This window comes from Euleptes europaea, chromosome 16 (genome assembly GCF_029931775.1).
Source record: "Euleptes europaea isolate rEulEur1 chromosome 16, rEulEur1.hap1, whole genome shotgun sequence".
In the NCBI taxonomy this organism is placed as follows: Eukaryota; Metazoa; Chordata; class Lepidosauria; order Squamata; family Sphaerodactylidae; genus Euleptes; species Euleptes europaea.
In genome coordinates, this window is record NC_079327.1 from 22,757,290 (window position 1) to 22,770,272 (window position 12,983).

A 12,983-nucleotide genomic window follows, 5' to 3' on the forward strand; every position below is an offset into this window, starting at 1 on the left:
GGCCACCGCCGGTGTTATTTTGGATCTCTAGCCACCAGCAGAAAGGGGATTACTTTATCTTTAGGCAGTGACTGATTGCAACCTGAACAAGGTTATAAAGAAAAAGAGGACCTTCAAAGGGGCACAATTATAGCATCTACACCCGGAGTCGATTTCCCCCAGAAACTGTCTCCGCAGCTTCTTGCCCAGAATACCCAAACCACTTCTTAATGAACTCGATGATTTAAAAAAGTAGGTTGCAGATCTGACATGAGAACAGTGACACAACTATTGGCCTCAATGCCATACCCATCCCTCCAGTTTCCACTGAAGAGTTCTTATGCCAAATCCCAAATGTGTTATTTTTTTATTTTTATGCAATTTCCTCGCATGGAAAGCCCCCCCCACTGTATTGCCTTGAACAGACTTTATTGTCTGCAGGAACAAAAGCTGAACCAAATATTATCAAGATCGTTTCTAGGAACACACGGACAAGGTAATTTGATTACCTTAATTCTTTTGAGTCTGTGCTTTGGAGTGCAACCAATTCATTAATGAGCATCACTCTCCAGCATGTAAATAAAGACAAAGCCTCACTTTGTGAGGCAAGGTATGTACTTCTTTCTGTGAGCAGAGTTTGCTTAATGTCTGTCTACCTTTGATTTACTTTTGTCACCGGGTCTTGGAGGAATCGTGCAAAAGTAAACCACAAAAGGGGAAAAAATGTCAAAATATATTAATGACAACTTAGGCTCTGTCTACACTGGTTTTCGACGACATGTCCATAGTAACTCGAGGCAAATATAATCTAAGCTGCAGAGGCTCTGGAGAATCTTGTAAGCACCGAGTTACTGTTGAAAATGCCGCAGATGTAAGCGAGAGATGCTTCCACAGTGCTCACTGCAATGTAAGCGCTGACTGCAAATCTGTGCTCTAGAATTCTCATGAATTACACATTTTTATTACTGCCTGGAAGTTAAACGTTGGTTATTTTCCTTGCTGCCTGGTCCAAAGGGCAACGGTCAAGTATTTACCATGACTCACAAAAGGTCCCATTGCTTAAACAGCACTGCAATACTCACTTTGGGTCGAATATCCTAGAGGACAGAGGCAATTGAGAGAATTTTGGGTTGAGCTCATTTGCTTTTTCTTAATTAAAGGGAACCAGAGTGCAAGTTGAGCCAGAGTTATACCGAAACCACACAAGGGTGCAATTCTGCTTATGGTTGCACTGCAAATGAAGCAGCCTTGTGAAAGGTACTCCAAAATCTTCATGGTCCTAAGCTCAAGTGCCAAGCAGAAGCGAGTCTCTGCAGTCCTTACTTTTTGTTCATCCACATATCCCGCAGTAGCAAGGCCCTAAAGAAACTTCTAAAACAAATTCGCCCCCTCAAGCATTCCTTTAATTGTATATATCCATGGTCATTTTTAACCATCCATAAAATGGACCCACTCAGGTAGGATTGCCAGATCCCTCTTCGCCACCAGTGGCAGATTTTTGGGGGCGGAGCCCGAGGAGGGTGGGGTTTGGGGAGTGGAGGGACTCCTCTTGCCATAGAGTCCAGTTGCCAAAGCGGCTATTTTCTCCAAGTGAACTGATCTCTATCGGCTGGAGATCAGTTGTAATAGCAGGAGATCTCCAGCTAGTGCCTGGAGATTGGCAACCCTACGCTCCGGGCTGGTGGCAACACGTTTGAAAACACAACCATTTACCATTACAATGAAAACATTGAGCCAGCATCATAACTGTGCAGCATTAAATCCAACATCAAATCAAAGCCATCGGCGACAGTGAATAGCTATGATCAATTCATCAGCATCAGTTTAATACCCAGGAACAAAAAGAAGCAAAAAACAAAACAAAACATACAAACCAAAAACTGGAACAAATCCCAGTGTGCCAAAAGCCCTGACAAACAGAACTGGCAAGTAGATACTGAATTTAGACAGTGCCTGAATTTAAATTGTGGCCACTGAGATTTTTTTTCTCATGCTGTCACCCCTCCCATGCAACATTCCCACTAAGTTCATTACACTGATAGCTTTATTAAAAACGCAACGCCTTACCTGTAGACATGCTGGAGCTCTGCCCTGGGGCTTATTCACATCAACATCTACTAGCTGCCATCCTCCAGCAGCATCTTCATGAAACATCTGGAAGAGGGAAAAACACTAGTCAGAAGTGTTGTACGTATTCAGAGAAACACAAACAAAACCTACGATGTCTCCTGTTCAACTCCAGTTCTGGACCACTTGTGCACTCTGATGATTGCCTTCTAGAAAGAAATCTCTTGCTGTAGCAGGAAAATGAAACCAAGATCCCATTGCTTTCATATGCAATGTTTGAACAAAACCTGTTTGTGAGGGGTGAACTCCACTTGGTTTGATATGGCACGGTCAGAAAACTGAACTATTTAAAATATATACCAGATCTCAGCTTAGTTCACTCCAAAACTGAGCTGAACAGGCACAAGAAAACCTTGGATATACCATTCCCAGCATGGCCGATGTCCATGTGGAGGACTCAGGCATTTTGGGAAAACTTCATTTCCCAGAGCAGTTCCCCTGAACCATTCAGGTGTGAGGGAGGGGTTCTTTACTGGCATGGATTCTGATCAGAGCAGAGAACTCTTAGGACGTTAGGAGTTCCACGGAGAGTCTGATTCAGGTCAGGTCTGGAACCTTCTCCCACGCCATTTTCTCAATAAATCCACAGGGTACCCATATCATTACCCATATATGCCCAGTTGGGGAAAAACAACAGCTTCTTACGGCTATTCCAGGATGATGACGATGATGATGAAGAGTTGGTTTTTACATGCTGACTTTCTCTACCACTTAAGGAAAACTCAGACAGGCTTACAATCACCTTCCCTTCCCCTCCCCACAACAGACACCCTGTGAGGTAGGTAGGGCTGAGAGAGTATGACTAGCCCAAGGTCACCCAGCTGGCTTCATGTGTAGGAGTGGGGAAACCAACCCAGTTCACCAGATTAGCCTCCGCCACTCATATGGAGGAGTGGAGAATCAAACCCGGTTGTCCAGATCAGAGTCCCCTGCTCCAAACCACTGCTCTTAACCACTACACCACACTGGCTCTGGCACTGGGGGACCTCATGCTGTGGTCCTGCTTGGAGTTGGGCTCCTGTAAATTTTATTTTTCAAGAAACCACTGCAAGTTCCACTCATGGAACTCCTAGAGTCACTCCAAAGTGCAGCAAGCATTATAAGCTGCCAAGTTCAAGCGCCAACCCAAACTTCAGCACAATCACAAATCTTAAACTACTTGGCTAACTGCAGTTCCTAAACTGAAGGATGCGGTTTTGTTACTGGATACAGGATCTGTAAGGTCAGAGGAAAACAAGAGGTAAGTTTAAGGTCACTTCAAATGTTTCAGCTTCCTGCATGAAAAAAAATCCTTTCATGGAGGAATTTCGTGTGCATCCAATATGTACATACTCAACATGCGGCAACTGCACACACATGTATTTTGCAGTATGCCTCCGGACATACACAATGGCCTGCATGCTACCACTCCCATTAAGCAAAGAACTAAGCCTTCCTCCAGCCTAAGGAAGAACCACTCACACTGGAGGAAGGCTCCTTAGGTTAAAGGGACTTTCTCTACCCTAAGGTAGGATACTGTCCATTACCTATGATTGGATGCTCGGACTTTCTTCTGGTAAGTAGGATACCATAACACTCTTCCTTCAATAGAGAAAGCTTCCTCCAATGGAGAATGACTTTTTATGATGGATGAAGTTGTTGAAGGATTTTTTTTTTCCATACTGGAGGAAAACTTGGTAGAACAGGGTTATAGAATCTGACCTAGTAGAAGTGAGTCCTAGGATCCAATCCTATGTGTGTAGCCATTGGGCTAGTATAGTCTACTGGTTAAGAGATTATGCCATGCACTATCTGGAGAGCCTTAAGCCACTGTTTCCTTTTCAACCCTGAGTCTATACATATTTGGAAAACGGGTGTTGAACTCAATTGTTACGAGGGCCGGACATGACTTAAATGTCACTTGGTCGGGCCGGGCCATACCTCGCCAGCCCAGGTCGAGGGTGATAGGGGGCTGTCTCAGCTGTCTCACAGTGGCCGGATAAGAGCTCTCAAGGGGCCGCATCCGGCCCACGGGCCTTATGTTTGACACCCCTAGTCTACAGTGTTGTACACTCTGAGATAATATATATGAAAAATTTTGAACATTCTAGAAGACTATATAAATGCTGTAACAGTTTTATGCTACAAAAATCTAACTGCCTGCAGTTTTCAGGTGGGTGTGTGCGGCAAAATAAGAGTGAATGATTGTCACATATGATGATTTTTCAGTGGGCTGCACATTAGTTGAGTAGAATTTGGTAATATTTCAAGCAACTCTTATAGGAAAGCAGCAAGTCTGCCTTGTTGGTTTAAGCTGGGAGATGAATTGGGGGGGGGAGAGATGAATGGATGCACTTGATTAGGTCTGCAGTTCCAGAGGAGCCTGGACTACTCTATTTACTGTTCACACTGTAATCAATCACTTTTGCATCAGCTAATATAATATTACTTTTGCTTGATTCGAATTTATCAACTATAGAAATAGTCTTTTGGATCTAGAACTGAATATTTGTTTATGGTTGCAGGTTAAAAAAAAACTCAGCCTCCAGAAGTAGGGTTTGTAAGCTTCTGACTTCAATCAATCAAATTTATTCATGTTGTGGTCACAGACCTTAACAATCCAACTACACCAAGAAAAAAAAATCAACCCACAGCACATATTGATCCAATATCACAATAACATCTACTGCCACACATTGAAATAAAACAATAAAGACTCCCCCCCACCATTAAAATAATTTACCAGGATATTGTGGACCATATCAAGCCATAATATTACCTGTATCAGGCCTATTAAAACTTTTCCTTAGTGTAAATGCTGTAATGAAAAAAGAGGCCATGCTCTGTGTAATAGATAAATTTGTATCAGCCAGTAAGAATCTTGCTCACGCTTCTTTTGAGACCAACACCTGTGGTATGCACTGGATCAGTCTACGTCGTATCGTGGTGTACAGGGCACAGTGGAGAAGAACATGTGGCAGGTCTTCTACCTGGAGCTCCTGGCTTAATAAGCTGTTCGAATGGTTTAAGAGTGTTTCTCAAACCGTGGACCCAGCTTCTTGTGTGTTCATTATGGGGAGGGGCCGTGGCTCAGTGGTACAGCCTCTGCTTAGCATGCAGAAGATCCCAGGTTCAATCCCCCACATCTCCAGTTAAAGGGACCAGGCAAGTGAGTGATGCGAAAGACCTCTGCCTGAGACCCTGGAGAGCCGCTGCCAGTCAGAGTAGACAGTACTGACTTTGATGGACCAAGGGTCTGATTCAGTATAAGGCAGCTTCTTGTGTTCATTGACCCTAGTGGTTCATGAGGTACTGCTGGAGGTTTGTGAGCCATTTCCAATCCAGGGGTGAGGCTGATGAGAACTTGGGTCAGGGCCTTTTGAGTTGTGACCCTACAAAACCAGATCCTCTCTCAGACCCGATTTTGAGGGCCACAAACAGGCAAAGCAAAACTGAAGTGTATCTGATGTGGCTTACGGTACTGCTCCAAGGATAACAGAGGACAGAAGCAGCTGTGGAGGATTTGCAGCTTGCTGTGTATTTTGAAAAGCAGCAGTCTGATCACGAGGGATTGGGGGGGATGGGTGGTCCGTGAAATTTTTTAACGTCAAAATAGGGGTCCTCGGGGTTGCTAAAATTTGACAACTGCTGTTCTCATATATTCTGTTCGTATCCCTCTCCTGTCTGCTGCTCCTCTGCTTTAAGTTTCTCCCCACCACCACTCCTGCTTTACATCTGTGCAGCAGACTTGGATTCTAAGACACAAGGTCTAGTTAACCCTTCAAACGGATTCAAGAGGGTCACAAGTGGATGGCGTTCTCCGGTCCTCTTCTGCTCTCCCCCAGCCTCTTACGCACGTGAGGCTCAGTAAATCATTAATTCCAAAATTCTGTTGTATTATGATCTAGCACAGTGGTTCCCAAACTTTTCTGGCCACCGCCCCTTTGGTTCCACAAACTCAACCCCAGCACTCCCTACCCTATCCTATAAAAAGCACTATTCAAAATAGGGGCTTGCATGACTCACTAAAGAAGAACAATAAAATCTCAAAACAGTAACAATTAATTGCACATCTATTCAAAATCAAATTAAAACTTTTTAGTTGAAATGTGTTCAACAAAACGGATGAACTTGATCCAGTGGTACTGGCTCTTCAATGTCTTGAAAAAAAAATCTGATAGTTTCCACCCAATTTGCCAGCATGGTGCCACAGCTTGGTCTATTGTAAATTAGTGAACAACTCAGTTGAAGGGACCCACCTCTAGCGCCCCCGCCCCCCCGCTGCCCTCTTGCCTCTTAGTGCCTCCCTAGGTAATCCCCCCCCCAGGGGGTGATACTGCCCACTTTGGGAACCACTGATCCAGCATTTTAACCAGCCACGATACCGTAAGCACTAGCTTAATATTTTTTTTACACCGTGGAGTATTAGCCCCCCGCAAAAAGACCACACACACACACACACACACAAAACAACAACAACAAAAAGGTGCATTTGTCATGGATCTTGATCTTCTGAAGATTATTATATGTGAGTTCAGTAAGTTTGGGCACCTTTGCCATAATACATCACTCATTCATGCCACAGGGCCATGCCTCCACTTACATCTTTACCCTGGAGAGCTTTCACTCTTGTACCTTCACTTCACAGCACAACAATTCCTTCCCTCTCTCTTACCAAATTGTCGGCTTCAGCACAGTGCTTTGTCTGAGCCTTGGCTGCGCTTAGTTTCATACAACTATTAGAACTGAAAACACTGGATTACTTCCTTCACTACCAGTCCCTCTGGCAAAAAAAGAACCCCTCCCCTCCACAAGACAGGAGTCACTGGAAAAGACAAGAATGCTAGGAAAAGTTCAAGGCAGCCAAATAAGAGGAAGACCCAGCAAGAGATGGATTGACTCTATAAAGGAAGCCACAGCCCTCAGTTTGCAAGACCTGAGCAAGGCAGTTAAAGATGGGATGTTTTGGAAGACATTGATTCATAGGGTCACCATGAGTCGGAAGCGACTTGACGGCACTTAACACACACACACACACACCACTCCACAAAATCCTTATTTGTTATCTAAGTGGGGGAACATTTTAATCTTCCAGGACATTCAGTTGCTGATTTAAGAGTAGCAGTTCTCTTACAATTGGGATTTCAAAGGGAGATTAGAAAAAGAGACTGCTGAATTACAACTAATAATGAAGTTCAAGACTATGCATTCTCCTGGACTTAATAGAGATCTGGGATTCCTGTCCCATTACCAATGCTAATTTCTCCATGCCTACTACCAATCACACCTAATCCAATCATGGCTGCTAATGTCATTTACTTGGTTTTGAATCAGAATCATAGCTGGAAGGGACCACCAGGGTCATCTAGTCCAATCCCCTGCACAATGCAGGAAATTCACAACTACCTTCCCCCCACACCCCAAGTGACCCCTACTCCATGCCCAGAAGATGGCCAAGATGTCCTCCCTCTCATGATCTGCCTAATGTCATAAAAGCAGCATTGCTGACAGACTGCCATCTAGCCTCTGCTTAAAAACCTCCAGAGAAGGAGAGCTCACCACCGCCCGAGAAAGTCTGTTCCACTGAAGAACCACTCTAACTGTTGGGAACTTCTTCCTAATGTTTAGACGGAAACTCTTTTGATTTAATTTCAACTCATTGGTTCTTGCCATTGGTTCTTTCCATGTTATCGCCATTGGGTGTCTAATTCACTGTATCTGAAGAAGTGAGCTGAGGCTCACGAAAGCTCGTACCCTGCCAGAAATGTTGTTAGTCTTTAAGGTGCTACTGGACTCTTGTTCTTTTCTACTGCTAATTTGAATTGACAAATTGCATATATGCTGTTAGTGAATTCCACAGATACTGGACTGTTCAGGTGCTGAAATCAGCTAATTCTGATTAGATATACAACAGGACAGTGTTTGCAACAGCTGAACAAAGCATGTTACTTGCCCTGACCTGGATGGCCCAGGCTAGCCTGATCTTGTCAGATCTCAGAAGCTAAGCAGGGTCAGCCCTGGTTAGTATTTGGATGGGAGACCACCAAGGAAGTCCAGGGTTGCTGTGCAGAGGAAGGCACTGGCAAACCACCTCTGTTAGTCTCTTGCCATGAAAACCCCAAAATAGGTCGCCATAAGTCGGCTGCGACTTGACGGCACTTTACACACACAGACAAGCAAGAATCCATCCCCAAAACATTGGGAATTTAAACAATTCAGAGTCACTTTAGTGATACTTACCTGTGTCGTAGCAGTTGAAGTAGTGCTGCTCCTAGACCCCCACATCTGTTGGAACTGTACACGGATTTCAGCAAACGTCTCAATGATGACAGCGATAAACACGTTCTACAAAAGAATTATAGATCTTTAAAAGCAATGGCTCACTCTGAAACATGACAGGTAGAACAGAGCAGGGACACACACACAAAGAGTCCAGTGTGACCTCATTTATATTCTGAGTTAGCTTTGCCAGAACCATTTCTACAGTACCTTAACAAGCCAAGCAAGAAAGAAAATTAAGGTGATGAAATAGAAGTAGGAACGCCATCGGGGGAAGCTATCAATCGCTCGGTACATCAGAAAGACCCAGCCTTCTTGAGAAGCAGCTTCGTAAACCGTAAAAATGCTGGTACCTGTAAACGGAGGAATCAAATAAATATTCAGTGCAAACAAAACAAATAAGATTTTTTTCAAGATCCTCAGTCATTTATTTAATTTTTTCCTTTCTCACCATAATACAAGCCCACCACAAAAAGAGACAGCACAGATTTTTCATGACTTATTTTCAGGACTGGGTTTCTGTCATCGCACCAATACACGATGCAATATTGGCTCCTAAAGATATAAATGTGATTCAAAATTGTTTAAGGTTGCAATTCCATGCTTACAAAGAGGACTTATCACTGAGTAAACATGCAAAGGCTTATAAGCCAGGCTTTCTTTGTATAATTTCAGTGGCATCTCAGCTTGGTTCTTTTCTTTTTTAAAGTACAGATTTCAAGTGTATCCTGTCGCTCACAGGCACTTAAACACAATCCGCAATTAAGCTAAAAGCAACCATTACACCTTAGAGCACACTTGCCCATGTAGTATCACCCTTTGAAAGAAAAGAAAAGAGAAGCCCTCCTTTTGATCTCAACAGAATTTCTTCAAAACCTTGTTTAAAACATCTTTTATGATATAAGCTGTCATCACCTTTAAAGAATTCAACAGAAAGAATACGAAGAAATAAAGTGCACATAAAATCAATAACGCGCCTGCGCACACTGATGCACATTCTGTTACTGTTATTTGCCTCTCTAATGGTCCAGTCTTAGAAGCTAACTTGAATGGGGGTTTGCTTAAACCAGATGGTCATGGCAGCTATGCTGGTGTAGTATCGTGGCTGTGTTTTGAAGAATTTAGGCTGTTCTTCCAGCACTGCGGTGTGGACTGTTGCGGCTACTTGACAGCCACACTCTCACTGAGACAAAGAGGTATCAAGATGTTGCATGGCACAAAACTGGAAAGGCATGATTGGGGTAAAGGCAAGCCGACATCCCCCCTTCACAGAACCATCACAAAAGCACACATGTAATTTTTTCTACCATTTTCTCGTCCATTCTATCAGCTGACTTCCCTTCCCTTCGCTTTCCTCTTTGTTCTTCCCTTCCTTTCCTTCCCCCCCTTCCCATCTTTGTCCTTTTCCCCTTTTCCTTGTTCCCTCTTCCTGTCCCTGTTCCTTGGAGGACCTGGGACTTTCTGGGTCGATGTTGGTCTCCTGAGTATCACCCTAGACCATCCTCGCCATCGAGCATATTCTTGTCATTTCTAAGAAGTGGTTATGGAGTTAGGACACCACCTTGTCAATCTAAGCTGGACAACTGGTTTAAAATTGTATGTTTTAATCTTAAATTTATATTGTAATATGTTGTGAGTTGTTATTGTTGGAAACAATTCTGAGCCAGGCCTTGCTGGGAAAGGGCAGGATAAAAGTTAAATAAAATTTATTAAAAAGAAAAAAGGACACATGTAAGATTTGTACCCTACTTCTCTTACAAGGAGCTCAGTGTGCCGTACTCTACAGTTATCTCATATTATAATGGGATCTTGGGAAGATCCTTCCAGGTTCCCCTAAACAACTGATCCCAGCTGCTTGTGAAGGAACTTAACATGTTTTATTTATATATAACACAACTTGGACCCAGAAGCCCTCACTGCAAAAACTCCAGCAAGAACAAGAAGAAGAGTTGGTTTTTATATGCTGACTTTCCCTACCACTTAAGGAAGAATCAAACAGGCTTACAATCACCTTCCCCTCCCCACAACAGACACTCTGTTAGGTAGGTAGGACTGAGAGAACTGTGACTTGCCCAAAGTGACCCAGCTGGCTTCATGTGCAGGAGTGGGGAAACAAATCCAGCTCACCAGATTAGCCTCCGCCGCTCATGTGGAGGAGTGGGGAATCAAACCTGGTTGTTTCTTTTCTCTACTCCTTTCAAAGAGAAAGCTAACATTGTATGCCCTTATGTTTTGCGTTTTGCCTAAAAGCAAGTGTTATATAAAATAATGAAAAATGTTTAATCAAAAAGCACATCTGGATTGATTGTATAAGCTCTTCAAACTACAGCAGGATGCTGACATGCAGAAAGCATATGTCTCTCTTTCTGCCCCATCGCCTGCATTTCTTTAAAAAAATACATTTTAATTCAGTTTTTTTCTTTTTCCTCTGAAATAATACGTAACATCATTCCTCCCTCCCCCAGGGTAATGGATTGTTAAAATTTATAAAGTGTTTTAAAGAGCCCTAAATTGCCATTTGGGATATGAATTAATACTTCTTGTTGAGGGCTGTGGTTTGGGATTGGTGGTGTGTTAACATGTAGTTGTAATTGGATATAGGTTTGCGACAAAATAAAAACTTCTCAACTGTAAGTAAAGAGAGTGAGCCAGTATGGTGTAGTGGTTAAGAGCGGCAGATAGGGTTGCCAACCTCCAAGTAGTAGCTGGAGATCTCCTGCTATTGCAACTGATCTCCAGCCGATAGAGATCAGTTCACCTGGAGAAAATGGCCGCCTTGGCAATTGGACTCTATGGCATTGAAGTCCCTCCCCTCCCCAAACCCCGCCCTCCTCAGGCTCCGCCCCAAAAACCTCCCACCGGTGGTGAAGAGGGACCTGGCAATCCTAGCGGCAGACTCTAATCTTGAGAACCGGGTTCAAGTCCCCACATGAAGCCTACTGGGTGACCCTGGGCCAGTCTCAGTTCTTTCAGAACTCTCTCAGCCCACGCGGAGGCAGGAAATGGCAAACCACCCCCGGATGTCTCCTGCCTTGAAAACCCTACGGGGTCTCCGTAAAGCAGCTGTGGCTTGATGGCCCTTTCCTCCTCCTCCACCACCACCACCAAGTAAAGAGAATATTCTAATGTTCTTGAAAACATTTTGTTTAATGTTGACATTTAGAAAACCATATCTCCATTTTTTTTTAAAAACAGAAGCTATTCTGTTTCTAAAACCTGCAACTTGTGTGTCCTTGTGTGTGTGTAAAGTGCCGTCAAGTAGCAGCCGACTTATGGCGACCCCTTTTGGGGTTTTCATGGCAGGAGACTAACAGAGGTGGTTTGCCAGTGCCTTCCTCCGCACAGCAACCCTGGTATTCCTTGGTGGTCTCCCATCCAAATACTAACCAGGGCTGATCCTGCTTAGCTTCTGAGATCTGATGAGATCAGGCTAGCCTGGGCCATCCAGTCAGTGCTCCTTACAGCTACTTAAAGAAGCTTCCCAACTCAAGACTAAAAAGGGAAAAATAAAAGAATACTGGGAAATGTCTACTGTGAAGGTGAAACTTGCCCATAATCATACCTATCTATTGCAAGCTGTCCATCAGCTCTATCTTTGTATCCCAGAGAAGAGATTTAAAAAGCTCTCCCACAACCTATCATATTGTATGAAAGTAATTAAATATGGGAGGTTTTATTTCTGGATATGTAGGCAGACTTTGAAGCTTCAAGGTTTTAATTACTCTTAATTATGGTGTCAAAGAAATCACTAGGGATTTTTACTAAGCCCTGCAATCCTCCTCCTCCTCCAAGATGAAGTTCAACAGCTGTTATAGTTACCCCCTCCCCACCACCACCAAATAAGCCCAAATGCAGAATTGGGAAGATTGGAAACACAGAGACACACGATACAAAAACTTGCCAATTCTGCCATTTATTTCCTCTCCCCAAAGCTAATCGTAATCATTCATTATTGCTGCAGAACATTCAGCTAGGTTGCCAACTTTTGTATTGGCTCTTCTTCCTTTTGTTCCTTTGTAACAGAAGCTACGTGACAGATGCTTCTTCCCTCCACTTATCTCCATAATGGTGAGAACTAGTCAGCTAATGTTCAATGCATAGGAAGCCAATAAAAAAGTTAGAAAAGTTACTCCTCCACACTATTGCGCATCCGTAAACACTTTTGTACACACACCTAGGAACCTGGATGGGCAAGAGTGCTCAAGCATCGGTACATGGTTATTTTAGGATGCACATCTGTTATTCAAACCTTATGAGTTTGCTGTGAGCAGCATAGATGTAAAAAGGGTGTACCCATGGCAACCACAACTGCTGTATAAAGCATTGTTCGGCTCTCAGCACATGAAGTATACGCTATCCTTGTTTATACTCATCCACCTTACTGACAAACCTGAGAAATAAGTTTTGTTGAGAGACAGTTACTTCCTGCTCGGCAAAGTTCACATATTTTCGTCATCAAATTTTCATCAACAGGCATATGGATTTTCCATTTGGGAACAAAATCCCCCTCCAGATTTATGGATGATGTTATCAGCTGTGTTTGCATAATGAAAACACTAAAATGATACACAAAAATGGCCAGTACAATCCTCACTTCACTACCAATGAACAACCAAGCA

At 43.3% G+C, this 12,983-nt stretch overlaps 1 protein-coding gene across 2 annotated transcripts in view; it reads right to left on the reverse strand.

The window, feature by feature from the left end:
* NALCN (sodium leak channel, non-selective) overlaps positions 1–12,983 on the reverse strand; it is a 257,201-nt gene that overhangs the window by 157,077 nt on the left and 87,141 nt on the right. For both annotated transcript variants that reach the window (XM_056862109.1, XM_056862108.1), the window contains 3 exons: positions 8,575–8,717; positions 8,326–8,430; positions 2,047–2,133 (listed from right to left, as the gene is read on the reverse strand). In XM_056862109.1, the coding sequence (XP_056718087.1) occupies positions 2,047–2,133; positions 8,326–8,430; positions 8,575–8,717 (335 nt within the window). The remainder of the gene's footprint in view (positions 1–2,046; positions 2,134–8,325; positions 8,431–8,574; positions 8,718–12,983) is intronic.